At 44.5% G+C, this 19,651-nt stretch overlaps 1 protein-coding gene across 3 annotated transcripts in view; it reads left to right on the forward strand.

Moving 5' to 3' along the window:
• Nucleotides 1–19,651, forward strand: part of LOC100354908 (S-adenosyl-L-methionine-dependent tRNA 4-demethylwyosine synthase TYW1) — a 210,166-nt gene that overhangs the window by 155,997 nt on the left and 34,518 nt on the right. For all 3 annotated transcript variants that reach the window (XR_011384574.1, XM_070064497.1, XM_070064498.1), the window contains 2 exons: nt 1,176–1,286; nt 14,114–14,281. Coding sequence is in view for 2 of the 3 variants with exons in the window: in XM_070064497.1 (XP_069920598.1) it covers nt 1,176–1,286; nt 14,114–14,281 (279 nt within the window). In the remaining variant the exon portion in view is untranslated. The remainder of the gene's footprint in view (nt 1–1,175; nt 1,287–14,113; nt 14,282–19,651) is intronic.

A 19,651-nucleotide genomic window follows, 5' to 3' on the forward strand; every position in this document is an offset into this window, starting at 1 on the left:
TGGAAGCAGAGGCATTCACTCTGATATGAGATGCGAGTGTCCCAAGCGGCAACTTCACCAGCCGTGCCCCCATGCCCACCCCCATCCTGTATTTTTAAAGAGACTTTGAGTACACAGTTTCTGAGCAAGTAGGCTTGGAAAGCACCATTTTCCAGTGAGGCTGCTTAATACTCTTCACTGAACATCTCTTACCTTTTCTTCATTAATGATCTCAATATTCCTTCATTTTATTAATTATGGAAGTTTTCCGGTATAAACATTAAAGAAACTGACATGATTTTGTTCACATCTTGCGTCACATTGTGAGCCTTGCTTTGTAAGTGGTTTGTGTTGTGGCAGCTTGGGCACTACTGGGAACTTGGTACAGAGACATCATGTGTCATTGAATACACATAGGTAGCCACCTGTGTCTCATTGTCTTATCCATGTTCTGCTGGTTACAGGCAAGTCACAGACCCTGTCCCCACTTAAGGGGAGCTGAGTACTTTGGATTTTATGATTAATAATGCTTTGTTGTTAATAATGTTTTTCTGAGATTTTTCAATAAGTCTTTGAGTGTTCAATCGTTTGTTTTGGGTCCTAGACGTGAGCTACATACAAAGCCAAAGTGCACAAGCAATCCAAGGCTTTCACGATGATTGACTAATTGCTTTTCAGAAAGCCAGTGCTTCTTGATATATAGTAAATTAATGGCAACATTGACAGCCCCTAACTGTGACTTTTTTGCCATCAAGAAATGCCAGGAGATCATTAAATAATGAGAAAGAGAAGATGAGAGTAATTAATAATTCTTGTCATTACCAAGTAGAATGTCATTACCTGAAAGCCTAAAGCTTACCTGAAATATTTTCCATAGCCTAAAACTCTTCAGCCGATTCACAGTTCCTTCCGAAATTGAGTTCATTGTGAGTCTATCAGGAACCTGTGGGTGCCTAACAGTGTTGGATGATACGAGGTAGAGAAGAGAAATAAGTCACTATCTGTGCCTTCAGGAGTCTTACTGCATTGTTGGTACACTTTCACCTCTCTCCAAAGTTAAACTTCAATTTGTGGATATTCATGGTGGGTTCAACTGTGGGTTCTCTGTGGGTTGACAATGCCTGAGCATCCGCTGAAGATGTTAATAGGTGACTTTCTCCAAGACAAAAACAAAGTTGGGTTTTCTTTCATTTCAGCAACAACGGACTGTATACAGACTGACGCTGGTCAAAGCCTGGAATCTGGATGAACTGCAGGCCTATGCTGAGCTCGTGAGCCTGGGGAATCCTGACTTCATCGAAGTGAAGGTAATGTTTTATTGGGAGGTAGACAGCAATGCAAAACAAGTGATTAAGAACTGTATGGTGGGGTGGGCTTTGTGTCATAGAGAATTAAACTGCCACTTGGGATGCCCAAATCCCCTATCAGAGTTCCTGGGATGGAGTCCTGCCTCCGCTTCCAATCCAGCTTCCCAGATCCCTGCTAATGCACTTGGGAGGCAGCAGATGTTGGCCCAAGTATTTGGGTTTCTGCCACCTACATGGGAGGCCTGGATTGAATTCCTTGCTCCTGGCTTTAACCTGGCCTACCGCTGCTACCCCTGGCTGTTACAGGTATTTGAGATGTGAACCAGAGTATAGAAAATCTCCCTCTCTCCCCCCCACTTTCTCCCTCTCTCCCTCTCTCCCTCTCTCCCCCCTCCCCCACCATCGTCACTCTGGGTCTCAAATAAGTACATCTTTTGGGAAAACTATATAGGAACGTTAATATGTTGATAAATGTTTTAAAGTATTATGAATAATTTGTGTCTTTTAAACTTCTATGATGGAAAATTTCAAACATATACTGAGGTTGAGACTGGCTTCTGCACCTCCATCTGTCACTCACCTTCAAAATTACCAACACGTGTCCAGTGTTGTTTCAGTAATATCCATATACCCATTTTCTTGGCTCGTAACCATGAAGCAAATCTCCAACGTTAAGTGATTCACCCACAAATATTTCCGTGTAAACCTAAAAGTACACACTCATTTTAAACTGTTCTCTAGAGTACCAGGCTCGTGCCTAAAGCATTTAATCATTGGAACATAGAGGTTTCACATTTTACCAAGTATTTCTCTTCATTTAAACTATTTTTGAGTCAGAATCTAAACTAGGAGCAAACACTGAACTTGTATTATTTCTCCTTCATATTTCCTCTAATATATCAATTCCTCCTTCGTGTGTGGTCCTCCCAGCTTGTAATTTATTTTGTTATAGAAAACAGCTCACTTATCCTGGCTAGTTCCCATTTTAGACTTTGTTGGCTGTGTAGTTGGATCAGGGAAGGCTGATGCCATCAAGGGGGTGGTGTATGTTCGTGCATGTGTGTTTATAGTTCAAAACTGTTTCATCAGTGGTATTGTATTCTTCCAACAGGAAGCATATAACATCTGTTTGTCTCTTTCTTATCCTTGCCAGGGTTTCTTTAGGGTGGATTCCCATATGTTGATTACTGGGTCAAAGGGTAAAAATATACATATATTGCGTCTGTAAACATTGTGATTGATTGCTTTAGGAAGCCTTTTCTGAGGAGATGACATTTAAAAAAAAAAAAAAACTCAGAAAACTAATCCTTAAACAATGAGAAACAACCCAATATGCCAATACTCGGGGTGGGAGCATTCGGGGCACAGAGGTCCTGTACGATCCTTTTGGGACGGATGGAGGTGGCTGGGGTACAAGGTGAATCAGAAATGGGCTGGGGGCAGGTTTCATGAGAAGTTTCAAGCAAAGATAAGTGACTTGGGTTTTCGACCAAGTGTAATGGTAAGCTTTTAATACTAGGTGCACTGGGAAAAGGTTTTAGGCTGTGGAGTTATGTGCCTGACTTGTGATTTTAGAAGATCACCCTGCTACTGTGTCACAGACTGATTGTACAAGCCAGCAGTGGAATCTGGGAGATGTCTTTGAAATTCTTGCGTAATCCAAGCCGGAGATACACCAGTCTGGGGAAAAGCTCAGTGGTCGTGTAAGTGGAGAGCAGGTGCTCTGAGGGCAGGTGTTGTAAGTAGAACCAACAGGACGTCAAGGCAGGTTAGATGTGTGGGGTGAAAGAAAAAGGAATCAAGACTGGCACCTGCGGTCCTGGCCGCAGTGATTGTGTGGAGGGTAGGGCAGTTTCCTGGGATGGAGAAAACCGGTGGGTGAGGGAGGCAGGTTTATGGAGAAATACGATCTGTGTTGTCTTAATATCCAAGCAGAGGTTCCATTAGTCTGGAGTTTTGGGGATAAGGCAGGGCTGGGAAAGGTGATCTGAAAGTCACCAGCATGAGATGGTGCTTAAAGCTGTGCGGCGCTGAGGCGAGCAGCCTGGGGCTGGTGTCTGGGTGTAGCGGGCAAAGCTACCGCCTGCAACACCAGCATCCCGTGTGGGTGTCTGTTCGTGTCCCAGCTGCTCCACTTCCAATGCAGCTCCCTGCTCTTGGCCTGGGAAAAGCAGTGGAAGATGGCCCAAGTGTTTGGGAGACCCAGAAGCAGCTGTGGCTTCTGACGTCAGCCTAGCTCAGCACTGGCTATTGCTGCCGTTTGGGGAGTGAAGCAGTGGACGGAAGATCCCTCCGTGTCTTTCCCTCTCTCTCTCTCTCTCTCTCATTCTGATTTTATTTTCAAATAAATAAATCTTTAAAAAAAATAGGCAAGCAACTTAACCACTGTACCAAATGCCTGCCTCTCCACTTTACTGCTTTCAGTTAGAGTTGCTGATTTGAAATGCAGAGTAATAGAGAGAGAGATAGGGAGAGGCAGAGAGAGAAAGAGATCTTCTTTCTTCTGGTTCACTCTCCCAGTGGCTGCGGCAACTCAGGATGGGCCTGGTTTAAGCCAGGAACCCAGAACTCCATCCGGGTGGCAGGGCCTCGGCACTTGGCCTGTCATCCACTACTTTCTTAAGTGCGTTAGCAAGCACTGATTGCAAGTGGAGCATCTGGGACTCGAACCCGCTCCAGTACGAGATGCCAGTGTCACAAGCACCTGCTTAACCTGCTGTACCACAACACCAGCCACCCCTTTACTGTTTTATTCCCATATTCGATACAGATTTGAGTTCTTTCCATGTGACAGCCACTTCCCAAAGCACTAGAGATAAAGACATTTGATATGGATGTGCTATTTTGGAAATTAGTATCTTGTTGACTAAGCAAAAACTGTGGAAAGTATAATGAACTACTTTGAGAATTATTTAAACTTTCTCAGATAACTATATAAGCTAATCACAATTTAGAAAAAAATAAGTTCTCATGATAAATATAGTGGATTGTGTTACAGGATCTGGCTAAGCATAGTCTTGGTCAAGTTGTTCTTAGAGAAGACCTGAGAGAGACACATCCTATGGTGTGGAATCTAGTACAGGGGAGGGTGAAGTCACATGGCTTGTTAATTTCACCTCTCATTTGTGTAGCAAGTTAATGAATTGTCTTTCTTTTAAGTTAAAGTAACCAAAAGGGATATTTATAGGATATATACTTTTTTTTTAAAGATTTATTTATTTATTTATTTATTTATTTATTTGAAAGGCAGAGTTACAGAGAGAGAGAGAGGCAGAGGCAGAGAAAGAGAGGTCTTCCATCTGCTGGTTCATACCCCAGATGGCCGCAACAGCCAGAGCTCAGGTGATCTGAAGCCAAGAGCCAGGAGCTTCTTCCGGGTCTCCCACGCCAGTACAGAGGCTCAATGGCTTGGGCCATCTTCTTCTACCTTCTCAGGCCATAGCAGAGAGCTGGATCAGAAGCGGAGCAGCCAGAACTCAAACCAGCGCCCACATGGGCTGCTGGCACTGCAGTCAGTGGCTTTACCCACTACGGCACAGTACCAGCCCCAGGATACATACTGTTAAGAGACAAAAAAGTTATAGAATAATGATTATTATTATTTTACATTTTCAACTGTATGCTCAGATATATTTAAATATGATAATATGGAGGAATGTATACCAGATTGTTAGCAGTGTTCTGTTTGGAAGAAGGGGAAGAAAAAAGTAATAATTTCATTTTTCATGATTTTGTATTGTGTGAATTACTATAATGAGAATGTTTTACTTTTGTAATTCAAATGAGTCAGTAAAGAGAGAAGGCCTGCTTTCTTGTTCAATAAGATTAAAATAATTAATGCCTGAAAAGGCATCTTTTTTGTTGTTGTTGTCTTATTAAATTTTTCTAAAATGGAGTCTAAAAAATAATAAGCCCTGTCCAAAAACATTTGATGAGAACTAGTATACAGCAAGCTAAGATAGCCTCAAGTGCCTCCAAATCACTCAGAGGTGGGTCTGTTGGGGCCGGCACCATGGCTCACTTGGTTAGTCCTCTGCCTGGGGCGCTGACATCCCATATGGGCGCCGGTTCTAGTCCCAGTTGTTCCTCTTCCAGTCCTGCTCTCTGCTGTGTCCCGGGAATGCAGTGGAGGATGGCCCAAGTGCTTGGGCCCCTGCACCCACATGGGAGACCAGGAGGAAGCACCTGGCTCCTGGCTTCGGATCCATTTGAGGGGCGAACCAACAGAAGGAAGACCTTTCTCTCTGTCTCTCTCTCTGTCTATAACTCTACCTGTCCAAAAAAAAAGTGAATCTGTTATGATAAATGCTCATACTTTTGAGGAGGTAACTGATGTGTGGGGTCTTTAAAGGAAACCACTGGGGGCCAGAAGAGGTGAGACCATGGTAGTGTGTTTCCACAATCCTGTAGAGAGAGGACTTTGGCTTAAAGGATTCAGTGGGACAAAGTTTAGCCACTGAGGCAGGACAGCACTCAGAAAGCTCTTCCATACCAATGCTCTTGGTTAAAAAAAAAAAAAAAAAGTCATCTCCTTAGGGCCTCAGAGGGGTCTGGAGTTCAAAATTAATGGCACCTTGGGGCTGGCGCTCTGGCGTAGTGGGTAAAGCTGCTGCCTACAGTGCTGGCATCCTATATTGGTCCTGATGTGAGTCCCAGCTGCTCCACTTCCTATCCAGCTTTCTGCTATGGCCTGGGAAAGCAGTGGAAGATGGCCCAAGTCCTTGGCCCCTGGACCCACGTGGGAGACGTGGGATTGGCGCAGCTCTAGCTGTGGTGGCCAATCTGGGAGTGAATCAGCATATGGAAGACCTCTCTCTCTCTCTCTCTCTGTGTAACTCTTTCAAATAAATAAATAAATGAATAGTTAATGGCACCTCAAGGTCATATAAATGTCCCCACAATGTGAAACTGATATACACTTGGCCCTTGCTTAGTGAATTACCTGGGGCAGAACAGACAGTACCTTTCCCATCTTTTGTGTGTGTCTCTGTTGGGCTAGCTGTTATCCATTTCTGGAACTTTAAAATAGAAACTGCTTGCATGTGTGTGTGTTGAAAACATTGTTTACAAGTTACCAAATTCATTTTGAGTAAGATTTCACACAAATATAGGGATATTCAATAACTTCATGGAAAATGTGTATTGTGAAAAAAAGATGCATAAATTTCAATTTTTTGGCACCAAAATAAACCTGTTAATTCCATTTTCCAAAGAGATTTCTGAAGTCTCCTCATATGTATACTTCCTGTCCAAGTTCTTTTTATCATTTTGTCTTCCAGCACTAACCTGATTGGGTTAGGAAATTCTAATTTTTCTACCCCACCCGTTAACTCTTTATCTTTTCATTTTGTGAACCCAAAGAAAAAAAGCCACCCTAACTTTGGCCATAGAAGTCATGGTAGTAACACCCACAGCTCAAGAGGGAGATTACGAGTGTGGGAGTCCATCATGGCCAGTTGCTGCCCTTGGCATCTCTCTACCAGTGATGTGAAGGGGAAGGGTGAGGTCTCAGGGTCTGTGCAACTAGAATCCCATGTGGGGAGATGGAATTGCACAGTCTTAACATGTAGCAGCATGAACATAACAGCGCAATGACTGGCATTGTAGCACAGCAAGTTGAGCTTCTGCTTGGGACCCCTCATCCCATATCAGAGCGCCTGGGTTCAAATCCTGCCTCCACTTCTGATTCGGTTTCCTGTCAGTGCACACTCTGAGAGGCAGCAGGTTCAATACTTGAGTCTCTGCTACCCACATGGGGGACTCAGCTGGGGTTCCTGATTCCCAGTTCCCAGCTCTAGCTTGTCTCAGCCCTACCTGTTGCACGTATCTGGGGAGTGAACCAGTGGCTAGAAGATATTGCTCTCTACCTTTCAAATAAATTAAACAAACAAAAACAAGTAATAGATACTACTGCTTTAAAATAAAGTATTGACATAATATGGAACAAGTTAACTTACCCTTTTTAAGCCTAAATGTCCTCAATATTTAAATAACAATAATATATATTTAATTGGTTTGATCTGAAAATTCAATGAGGTAATACATGCTTGGATGCAGTAAATGTTTAGATTACTTTCCATTAAGCACATTTATTTAAACTAAATCAATAGAAGCTATTTCTTTATTATATTGATTTCTTTTTTCTCATAGCCAGTCTTGTAAGATATTTTTCTTTTATGGTCCTTATGAATTACCATATATTTTAGCTGCATTAGACTTAAATAGGCTTTTATTTGTTAGTCTGAGAATCTTAATTCTCATTATTTGCTTGTTTGTGAAAATGTGTTTCCTATTACAAACATCTGCCTTGTGGAAAGCTTCTATGACACAATCCATTTGTAAGTGAAAACTCTTTATGTTCTCTCTTGGCATTGCACCTGAGAACAGTAAGTGCTCCATAATTATTTGTTGATTTGAAGCTACTGTTGTTAGCAGTGTGACTATCTAAGGAGCTCAGTGCTTACAGAACATACCTTGTGAAATAGTGGTCTTAGCATTGCTTCACTCTTGTTCTTCTGACAGTGGTAGGAAATGTGGTCAGTTGTACACATATATAGTGATATGCAATTGCTGGTTAGCTGTTGAATTGTAACTTAGGAGGCCTGCAGCCCACAGCAGAGTGCTTCGCTCCTGATTCCAGCTTCCTGCTCCTGTGCACCCGGGAGACAGCAGATGATGGCTCAGATAGCCGCATCCGTGCCCCCTGGAAGCCTGGCTTGAGTCCCTAGCTCCCGGCTCCAGCCTCAGCTGGGCCATGGTGGGCATTTGAGAAGTGAACCAGAAGAGGGGAACTCTCTATCTCCCTGCCTTTCAAACAAACCAAAAGAAAAAAAAAAGGGAAAAAAGTTAAGACTAGAACTATGATGGAATAAGGACATAAGGCTCAGCCATTTTGGGTTCTTGTTACGCCTGACTTCTTTCAAGAGACCAACTCATTCTCACACCCTATTGTTGCTCTCCCTATCATCTGCACTCTTCCCCAGGTTTGGAAGCCCATGGAGGGGCCAAACTTGGAAAACCTGTATGGAGAAGCTCCCCTCTACCTACTGCCCCCACCCCCATCCCTAGCCCACCTAAGATATAAAAAGGCCCAGCCTGCTGGGGTCTGGGCCCTCTGCCATGTGTCTGGTCTATGTACACACTAGCAGTTGGTCGCCCTCTGCAAGTTTATTTTCCTGCAATAAATGCAGACTGGCTACAAGTTCATATTCTGTCTTCTCTATGTTCTATGCCCTTTGTTCTTAGATTTGGTGCCCATGAGGAAAGCTATGTCCTTCTATGTAATATCAAACATTAAGACCACCTTATCCAAACTGTCTGATATAAAGTCTAAAGATCCAACTCTACATTTTGATGGAGAGTTCTTCAGAACAGAATCATTTTTCACATCTTGAAGAGAATAGAGGAGAAATGAGGGAACAAGGCAGGCTTCCCAGATCACTTACTGTCAATAACTTAATATTAAGTGAAAACTTAGCAAACGATTTTAACTATCAAATAACTTATGAAAACATTTACCGAAAGGTCCTATGTCTTCCATAAATTCTAAGAGTGCATGTAGTTGGAATATCTCTTGAATATCTAACACAAGAGTAAGCCAATTAAAACAGAGCTCTTAATAAATTTTTGATATAGTCATACAGTTTGAGCACATGTTTAACACAAAACCAAACATTACAGGAGAGAACAACAAGACAGTTTCTATTATTAGCGAAGAGATTTTGGCTGCCACTCGACAAGGCAGGGGAACAGATAGAAGAAGGCTAGGCCTGGAGCATGCTTAGGAGCGAAGTTGCTCAGGGCTTACCACTGTCCTTGAGTTTTTCTTTGTTAGCTCTGCCAAATATATTACTGGAGATTGCTGAAACAGAGATTTTTTTTCTCTTTTTTAAATGTATTTATTTATTTGAGAGGCAGATAGAGGTCTGCATCCACTGGTTCACTCCCCATTTGGTCACAGTGGTCGTAACTGTTTCGATCCAAAGCCAGGAGCTTCTTTTGGGTCTCCCACACGGGTACAGGGGCCCAAGGACTTGGGCCATCTTCTCCTGCTTTCCCAGGCCTCAGCAGAGAGCTGGATCGGAAGAGCAGCAGCCGGGACTCGAACCAGCACCCATAGGGAATGCCGGCACTGCAGGCGGTGGGTGGCTTTACCCTCTACAGCACAGTGCTGGCCCCTGGAACAGAAATTTTTTTCTTCATGCGAGAGAATTTAAATGTGAGACAGAGTAGCAGTGCAAGATGTGACTCCATTATGTTAGGTTTAGCATTTCAGGGTTCGTAGAAGGGGATGAGGCAGCTAGTTAGAAAAGACTTTATTTTAGGGAGGACAGAAGGGGGGTGGTAAGCGGGAAGGGGTTGAGCTCCCCTAGATGAGGGGAAGGTTGGGGCGGCAGTGGGGGTGTTGAAGTCAGGCTCCATTGCATTTGAACAGCAGGCAGAGTCCTCTACGAAGCTGCTTATTGGGGGAGGTGTAGGGTGCCACATGCACTCTAAGGTGGGCAGAAGATGAGAGAGAGGCTCCTTGGAGAAGTTATAGTGCATTGTCTTAGGAGTTTGGAATGTCCCAGCGAAGGGGCTTTCCACAGCAGTCAACATTCTGCTAGCCTTTACACCATCCTTTTGCACCCAGGAGGAGAGAGTGGCAGAACAGAGGAGGAGGGTCAGGAAGAGAGGAGAGGCAGTTTGGGCTCTGGTGAGGGAGAGCGGGACAGGGCAAGTAGAGTCCTGAGGTGGTGGCATCCCTGAGGGAGGAGCAAGAGTGGAAGCAGGGGAAGTCGAGGGTTCAAGAGGAGGCTCCAAGCCTGTCTCCTGCGCACGGGCTTGGAATGAGGAAGCTGACCTCAGAGGACAGAAGCTGAGATGCAGGGCAATCAGGTGGGTCTGCCTGAGAGGAGGTTCCAGAGGGTCCTGGTGTGGGTAGGGTGGAGGCTCAGGATCGCAGAGTGCGTGGGATCAGGAGAGAACAGTGGGGCCGGCGCCGCGGCTCACTAGGCTAATCCTCCACCTAGCGGCGCCAGCACACTGGGTTCTAGTCCCGGTTGGACCGCCAGATTCTGTCCCAGTTGCTCCTCTTCCAGTTCAGCTCTCTGCTGTGGCCAGGGAGTGCAGTGGAGAATGGCCCAAGTGCTTGGGCCCTGCACCCCATGGGAGACCAGGATAAGTACCTGGCTCCTGCCATCGGATCAGCGCAGTGCACCAGCCACAGCGGCCATTGGAGGGTGAACCAACGGCAAAAGGAAGACCTTTCTCTCTGTCTCTCTCTCTCACTGTCTAACTCTGCCTGTCAAAAAAAAGAAAAAAGAGAGAGAGAGAACAGTGGAGCATTTCTTATTAGATTATATTTCTGAAGTTCAGTATCGTGGAAGAATGTACGGGTTGATGTTTCATTTGTTCAGTGTAGACTGGTTGGCAGCACAGAAAACAGTAAGGCCTGCCCCCTCCCACTAAGATTTAACAGTTCAGATGCATCCTTATGCCAGTTCTCTCATTAGGTTTGCACAGGATGCATGACAACATTGGGGTTGGATGGGGTGGGGGTTCCTGAACAGAGGTTAAAGAGATGAGAGGGGATTTCAGCCAAGTGAAGACGGGGTGCTGCGTGGGTGGTCCAGCTTAAGTGACTTGTCTGGGGGGGGGGGCAAAGGCAGGGGTTCATGAATAGTTCACAGGCCATTGTTAGAACAGACCACAGACATAGGGAACGAGGGCCTCATGTGGCATGCTTAGAAGCATGGGCTGCTTTGCAGAGAGCTGTTGAAGCATTTTTAGGTTAAAGGAGTGACATGTAACATTTTGGATATATTGCTAAAATAACCATGAAGTCCATATTTCTTTTCTCATCAAACCATAGGGGACAAAAGCATTATTAGGAGTCTCTTGACACCTCGTCACTTTAATGAGACTGTTGAGTACTCAGACACATTGCTAGACTTATTGCTTTGCCTACAGGCTGTGACTCCCAAGGCACACTTTCCAAGCAGTCGGAGACCTCGGGGCTCCCACGTCCCAGAAGGGTGTAGGCAGCAGAAAGCCCCTGGATGTAAGGACATGGGATGTCCTTTCCAGCCTGGACCCGGAGAGGATAGAAGATCTTGTTCTTGACAACTCTTGTCACTCTGCAGCCCACAGATTCTGCAGGGAGTGGCTTTGCTTTTTCTCAGCACACTCCTCTCTTGTTCTTTGTTCAGGTGGTTGGGGAGGAGCTTGCTGCAGGTGATAAATGGGGGATGGGGTGGCAATGGATGAAAAGGTGGCAGACAGCCATGACAGAAGGAGAAAATGGAGTGTTTGGGGATAATTCAGGGTCATCCGCACGCACTCGGGAGTGAAGTCAGGGAAGCTATCCGCAGACTAGGCTGTAGGAGGGAGTAAAGTAGACGGAGCAGAGAGCACCACGCAGCGGGGTGTCAGGAGCCAAACTGAGTGGAGCCCCAGGTTCAGGAAGGTGGCCTGCGTTCTGATTCTCTGAGACCAGTTTCTGCCCAGGCAGTGCTGTCGCTGTGAGGCCTCCGGCCCAGTGGCTGACCTGGGGAGTTTCCCTCCACGGCTCACCTGGGAGGGCCTCTGGCTGGAAGAACTGTCCCATGAAAAGTGCTTCTGTAAAGTCTTAAAGCAGCAGCCCATGGCAAGGAGAAGTGTTCTGGGAGGGTGTAATAATGGGCTGTGAAATTCATTCTCTCATTCCCTTTCCAAACCGAACTTCCCCTGAATTTTTCATGATTCCTTATTGCTGAGCAATAAAATATTAAAATATTTTTAGAAGCCTTTGTCGTGAGTAGGAGATCTTATCAGAAACCTTCCCCCAGTACGTAAGTGAATGAGGTTTTTAAACAGTAACCAAAAATTCCTTTTAGGTAACTGCTACCTACACACTTGTGTGCAGAATTCACACATCATAAGCAGGGCAGGTATTTAAACTGAACTAACCACGTTTTTCATGACTAATGTGACCTGTCAATAATCATGTGTGAGTTTAGCACAGTAGTTCCAACCAGGCTTTCTTCAAGACTCCTTGAACTGTGTTATTTGCTTTTTCACTTCACCTAAAACTCAACCTCAGTTTAATGGTGTCTGTAAATCCCTGGGCCAGCGGAGGAGGAGATTCTCTTGCTAATGAGGAGGAAGCGGGCAGCCAGCGTGTGGTTTATATTCAGCAAAGGCCACCTCAGTTGAGGACACCACCATCCTTTAGAACCGCCATCTGGACGCGAGCGGACCGCACAGCCCATCTGAGGCTTCCGCCAAGTCCCACCTCTGCCATCTGCAGGGTCAGGGTCACGCGGCAGTGCTCACGTGTGGGCTCCGGGTTTTTTGGTGTTTTGTTTTTTTTGTTTTGTTTTGTTTTGTTTTTTTTTTTTTTTTTTTTGTCAATTTAATGCCACTCTGCTTTCTTCAGTTTGTGTGTGGTATGTGTGTATGAGTGGAACACGTGTCTTTTTATTCTAGTTATTCCCCCCATTTAACCCATTATACCCCAACTTCCTGTGTACATGTGAAACCTTTATAAAGACTTAAATTGGGCAATATGCCACTTACGAAATATTTGAAATAAATACGTCATTGAAATACTTGCAGAATTGAAAACTTGACTTAATAGATTACTGGGAATATTCTAGACAGACTTTTCAAATCAATATCAAGAAAGTTTGATTTGGGGTATTTGAAGAGCTCACAGAGATAAGATACTGCTGTCATTAGAAAATTAATCATTTATTATTATGTAATTTACCAAATAGAGAACTTAGTTATGAAATTTTGGGACTTATATACGTTGATTTCAGTCAGGTGGCGTTCAAAACAATTATAATCCAATTTATCCCTTTTTTTTCCCTAAAATTTATTTATTTGAAAGACAGGGTGACAGAGAGAAACCTTCCATGTCTGGTTTATTCCTCAAATAGCTTCAATGGCCATGGCTGGTACGGGCCAAAGCCAGGGGCCTGGAGCTCTATCTGGGTCTCCCATGCTGGTGGCAGGGGTCCCAAATACTTGAGCCATCTTCTGCTGCCTTCCCAGGAGCATTAGCAGGGAGCTGGATTGGAGATGGAGCAGCCAGGACTCAAGGCGTGGTTCTGTATGGGATGCGGGCATCTTACGCAACAGCTTAGCCTGCTGTCCCACGATGCTAGCCCCTGAAGCCGATTTATCCTACTGCCGTTGTACTGAATAGGAATCTCCTTATCTGTGAGATAAACAAGTGTGTGTGTGTGTGTGTGTGTGTGTGCGTGCGCATGTATGTGTAGCCACATATACGTTTCCTTTTTGCAGGTCTCTTTGCTTTGTGCCTGTCCATATTCAGAGAGCGTGATGAAGAGAAGTTTCTAGGGGGTTCTGCTCTGGTGCTTGACAGAAGTGTGCCAGTCTCAGTCTCAACCATGCTAGAAAATGAGCACTCATCTGATTTTCCAGTGTGTCAGTTGGGCAATAAATTTTTGTGGTGTCTACTGCGCTCTCATTTTCATCCTCAAGGACTAGAAGCCCTTCACAATTGATCTACTGTAGTGCACAAATGAATCTGAGTGGAAAAAAATACACTGTTGACTCAAATAGATGATTGAGATTAGATAACAGAGGACACAGCACAGAGCACAGGTTCTTAGCCCCAGCATTGTCAAGTGGAAGGAATATGGGCCCAGTACCCGCAGTGCTACTTGTAGGCTCTCCCAGGTCAACGTTAGGGTCTCTCTCTTGCCCTCTTCACTTCAGAACAGGCTGGGTGAGATCGAGTTGAATGACCTCAAGACGCCCTTCTGTCTCTGAACGTCTTGTCTGTGAACCTCTGGTGAGTCTGTATTCACTCCTGAGTTGCTGTGATGTTTCCCCAGGGTGTCACCTACTGTGGAGCAAGTTCGGCAAGCAGTCTGACCATGGCCAACGTGCCCTGGCACGAGGAAGTCGTCCGGTTTGTCCGCGAACTGGTGGAGCTGATCCCTGACTATGATATCGCCTGTGAGCACGAACACTCCAACTGCCTCCTGATAGCACACAAAAGGGTAAGGACGTGCAAACCTGAGCTTTTCCTTCCCCTCATCCTCGCTGCTGCTTTCTTCTTTCTGAGTTCTCCTCATGCTGCGATAGGAAATATTGTGCTTTTTGCTGCCTTTCCTAAACCAAACATGAAGAAAGCCCTAAATTCTGTCTGTTGGGTTCATAGGCTCTCTTCTGTGTGAAATTGCTTCTTATTTAGCCCTCATCTGGACATCATGAAGTACTTTCTGGCTTGGAATTTTTAGAAAGGAGCATAGTTTAAAAAAAAAAAAAGAAGAAGAAGAAGAAGAAGAAGAAAGAAAGAAAACACCCTTGAGATAACCTCTAGTCTTCCTGGAGTGACAGGGAAAAGCTAAAATAGTAAACAACCCCCCTATGAATTTCCAGCTGTCAGAAGGAATACTGAGGTGTTTATCAAATTTCAGATGGCTTTGAATTTTGACATCTGGAGAATTTTGTTTGGGATTTTAGTTCTTGACATTATTTCCATTTTTTCCCTTTTTTTTTTTTTTTTTTTTTTACCACAGAACAATACCCAAGTCTAATGTCTGCCTTGAGTCAATAGTGCCTAGCAAGGAAATAATCCAGTTTTGGAGAGAAGCAGTACAGTAAAATAAGAAGAAAAAACCCTTATCAGGATACCAGTGTTAGTGTGGCTAATGGTAGTTCTTATATCCAGCTGAATTAATATGCTGTGTCTGGGGTTGGACTCAAAATAATAGCAAGGCAAGGAGTACATGCAAGTTGTTGAGACTTAATGATGTCCTCCGAGGGCCAATGCTGTGGTATAGTAAGCTAAGCCTCTGCGTGCTAACACTGGCTTGTGTCGCAGCCACTCCTCTTCTGATCCAGCTCTGGGCTATGGCCTGGGAAAACTGTGGAGGATGGCCCAAGTGCTCCTGCACCCACTTGGGAGACCTGGAGAAAGCTCCTGGCTCCTGGCTTCAGGTCAGCCCAGCTCCTGTGGTTGTGGCCATTTGTGGAGTAAACCAGCAGGTGGAAGACCTCCCTCTTTGTCTCTCCCTGTCTGTGTCTGTAACTCTGCCTCTCAAATGAATAAATACATCTTTAAAAAATAAAGGGTATCTTCCTTAAGGTTCATTGTACCACACTGGCTACCTCCTCTTCTCATGTAAATGTTTTATGCAAACGAAGTCAGGCTTAATTTAAATATGAAAGACCCACCTCCCACCATCCCCACCTCACATCACCCAGTAGCCTAAGTGGCTTCTTGGTGGCTAGCTTCTCAGGTTACTGTAAACTTTGGCATGCTCTAGTCTCAAATAGAAGGTTGAAAAGCCCCTGTGCTTTCATTGAAGTTAGACTGTTTGTTTGACCTGTGATCTGTCAGAGACTTAACCATGGTTCTGGGAGCATCAGGAGACAGAGAAGGCCACCTAGTATTTGAAATGTTAATTAAAGTAGCCACAAAGAAAATTAACTTCCCCAAGTAAATCTTTTTTTTTTTTTTTTTTAATTTTTTTACAGGCAGAGTGGACAGTGAGAGAGACAGAGAAAGGTGTTCCTTTGCCGTTGGTTCACCCTCCAATGGCCGCCGTGGCCTGCACGCTGCGGCCTGCGCACCGCGCTGATCCGAAGGCAGGAGCCAGGTGCTTCTCCTGGTCTCCCATGGGGTGCAGGGCTCACTAGGCTAATCCTCTGCCTGTGGTGCCGGCACACCGGGTTCTAGTCCCGGTCGGGGCACCAGTTCTGTCCCCGTTACCCCTCTTCCAGGCCAGCTCTCTGCTGTGGCCAGGGAGTGCAGTGGAGGATGGCCCAAGTCCTTGGGCCCTGCACCCCATGGGAGACCAGGGTAAGCACCTGGCTCCTGGCTTCAGATCAGCGCAGTGCACCAGCCGCAGCACGCCAGCTGCGGCGGCCATTGGAGGGTGAACCAACAGCAAAGGAAGACCACTCTCTGTCTCTCTCTCTCTCACTGTCCACTCCGCCTGTTAAAAAAAAAAAAAAAAAAAAAAGCTGATTTTTCTTTTCTAGCATGTAATGCATCATTACTTTCTAAAGTAAGATGATGACTTAAAAAAGTTATTTGAGGGGCAGGCATCGTGGCACAGCAGGTTAAGCAGTTGCTTGAGATGCCCACATCCCATATCAGAGTCCCTGGTGCTCTGATTCCAATCCAGCTTCCTGCTAATGTGCCTGGGAAGCAGTGAATGATAGTCCAAGTACTTGAATTCCTGCCACCCACATAGGAGACCCAGTGGAGTTCCTGTCTCCTGGCTAAGCCTGGCCCTGCCTCAACTTTTAGGCAAGTTAGGGAATAAACAGTGAATAGAAGATTCTCCCTCTGCCTCTCCCGCTCACTCTCTCGCTTTCTCGCTCTCCCTCTCCTTGTCACTCTACTTTTCTGCTTTTCAAATACATAAATCTTTTTAAAAATAATTTGGTTGAAAAGGCCATCCTAGGGAAGTAATCCTAGGGTGGTAAAGTCCTCTCTTCCTCCTTACGGTAAGTCTGTTCTTCACACCACAGCAGAAGACATCATAATAGAGTATAGACTTCTGCTGCTTAGAAAGTCAGTCTATAACGTGACCCTCTGTGGTCAGCCTTTGCCTGGCTTCTTCAAGAATAGCTCTGCCGTCATCCTGCACCCAGCAACACTGTACTTTTTACTTCCTGAAGCCCCTAGGTCTTGTCTTCCCTCCAGTTAGCTTGCAGATTAAATCACTTTTTGTTGTTCTTCCTTGAATGGTTGCCCTAGAGATTATTACATTTATCCTTGACTAATCAAAGCTACTGTTACCCCTTAGCTGTGTAAAAGCAAGGACTTTAGAACACACACCCATCGTTTTCCCCATGCTGATTCACCCGCGTATGTTCTTATGAATATTTATTATAAATGGGTAAGGAATAATATTATTATTTCTTTATGCAGTATTTGTTTAGATTTATCTACAGTATTTATTTATTTATTTGAAAGGCAGAGTGACAGAGAAAGAAGGAGAGACCGACAGAGATCTTCTCTGTGTTGGTACACTCTCCAAATGCCCACAATAGCCGTGGGTAGGCCATGCTGCGAAACCTGGAGTCAGGAACTTCATCTGGGTCTCCCTTGTGGGTGGCAGGAACCCCCGTACTTGGGGACCATCAGCTGCTACATCCCAGGTGCTGTCACAGGAAGCGAGATCAGAATCTGAGGACTCAATCCCAGGATCTCTGATATATGGGTCGTGGGCATCCCAAGTAGTAACATAACCTACTACTTCGCCTGCCCTTTATCTACACTTTAAACATTGTTTGTGCTCTCTGTTCTTTAGGTATCTTTGTTTTTTATTTTTTTTTAAATTTTTTATTTATTTATTTATTTATTTTTTTGGACAGGCAGAGTTAGACAGTGAGAGAGAGAGAGACAGAGAGAAAGGCCTTCCTTTTTCTGTTGGTTCACCCCCCAAGTGGCCACTACGGCCAGGCGTGTTGCAGCCGGTGCACTGTGCTGATCCGAAGCCAGGAGCCAGATGCTTCCTCCTGGTCTCCCATGTGGGTGCAGGGCCCAAGGACTCGGGCCATCCTCCACTGCACTCTTGGGCCACAGCAGAGAGCTGGCCTGGAAGATGAGCAACCGGGACAGAACCGGCGCCCCAACTGGGACTAGAACCTGGTGTGCCGGCGCCGCAGGCAGAGATTAGCCTAGTGAGCCGCGGCGCCGGCCTTTAGGTATCTTTGGTATTCCATTGAGGATTATTTTCCTTCTGCCCCAAGAACATCCTTTAAAAATTTCTTTTAGAGGATCTGCTGACAGCAGACTCTATTTTCTGTCATTCTGAAAATGTATATTCTGGTTGGGTCTAGAATCCTAGATTTGCATTTGTTTTCTTCCAACGTAATAAAGAAATTCCCTCTTTAAATTGCATTGGTAAAAAGCTGTGAATTTGTTGCCATCCCCACCTGCTCGCCCTCACCTCCCTCTGACTGTTCCCACTCTACCCCTTGGGTTTTATGCTGTGTTGTGTCTGGACGTGCACTTCCTTTTATTTCTCCTGCTGGGGACTCTTTGGGCTTCATAAATATATGAAGGGTTGACCATTCCCTCAGTTCTGGAAAATTTCTCAGCCTTTTTTTTCCTTTAATTTTTTTCCCCTCATTATCTCTTCTCCTCTTGGACTCCATTAGGTCAGAGCTCATGGTATTTTCTGTCTCTTGCTTTCTCATTTGTATTTTTTCTTTGTTTCAATATGCTAATCCATTTTGTGAAATTTTCCATTCCCTGTTAGTTTAGTTTCCAAGTTTAGCTTTTATATTCTTGAATATTTGGAAATAGAGTTGTTTTATTATTTGATCCAGTCATCCTGAGTATCTGTAGTCCCTGTGGATTTGATTCCATTGTCTGGTTTTTACCCATATTGTCTTTTCATGCACCTTGTTACCTTTGGTTGAAAATAGGACTTGAAACTGATATGGGTGGTAAATTAAAGTCCCATATCAATTTCAGGCCAGTCCAGTTCTCTGAGAGTTTACTGACTTCCTGCTGAGTTCTGGAAGTAGTCTGTGCATCAAGGGACACACTGCCCAGACATGAAGAATGGAAAGCACACAGAAGTCACAGAAGAATGGACTTAGCTCAACTCCCACACCATCTCTTGTTAACTAGGTGACACTGCAAGTTGTTTAATTGTTCTGTGGTATCATGAATAATTAAGAGGTTATTTTCAGTCTAGGTGATTAGGGTTGGACTGTTAGCTCCTTTGTCTTTCTAGTTTTTCGTGTAGAAAATGAGCATAGTGATACCTAAGACTGTTATCAGGAAACCCTTAATACAGCACCTGGCTCATGGTGTGGTTGAATGATTGCTACTTCAGTTACTGTTATTTTTCTTATTTATAAAAATAGCTGATTTTGTTAGTGCTTAATATGCAGCAGATACTGTCAAGTATATTTTTTAATCCTCACAATAACTCTGTAAATTAGGTTCTTTTGAAATCTGTTTCATGGGTGAGAAAACTGACATATTTAGGGATTAAGTAACGTGTCCAAGATGAGATAGCCAGAAAGTAGTAGAAATGAGATTTAAGTCCAGGCGTCTGACTTCAGACCATATACTCCCTTCCTCCTTTGCTTTTGTTTTAAACTGGGAAATTATCAAATTCACAAAAAAGGATAATAATAAAAACAATACAAAAAGACCCATAAATTTGCAAATTGACCATTTTCTCTGATTTGCTTGCTTGCTTGCTTTTCCCTCCTGCTACAAGTGCACACACACACACACACACACACACTTTCTTCTCTGAGCCAGTAGAGGAAATGTTACACACGCCACAGTCCTTCACCCCTAACACCAGGGTGAATTTCTTAAGAATCAGAATATTTTCTTATCCAACCACAATATAGTTAGCGACTTCAGGACCTTAAACTGCCCT

Source organism: Oryctolagus cuniculus, chromosome 19 (assembly GCF_964237555.1).
Source record: "Oryctolagus cuniculus chromosome 19, mOryCun1.1, whole genome shotgun sequence".
Taxonomy (NCBI): Eukaryota; Metazoa; Chordata; class Mammalia; order Lagomorpha; family Leporidae; genus Oryctolagus; species Oryctolagus cuniculus.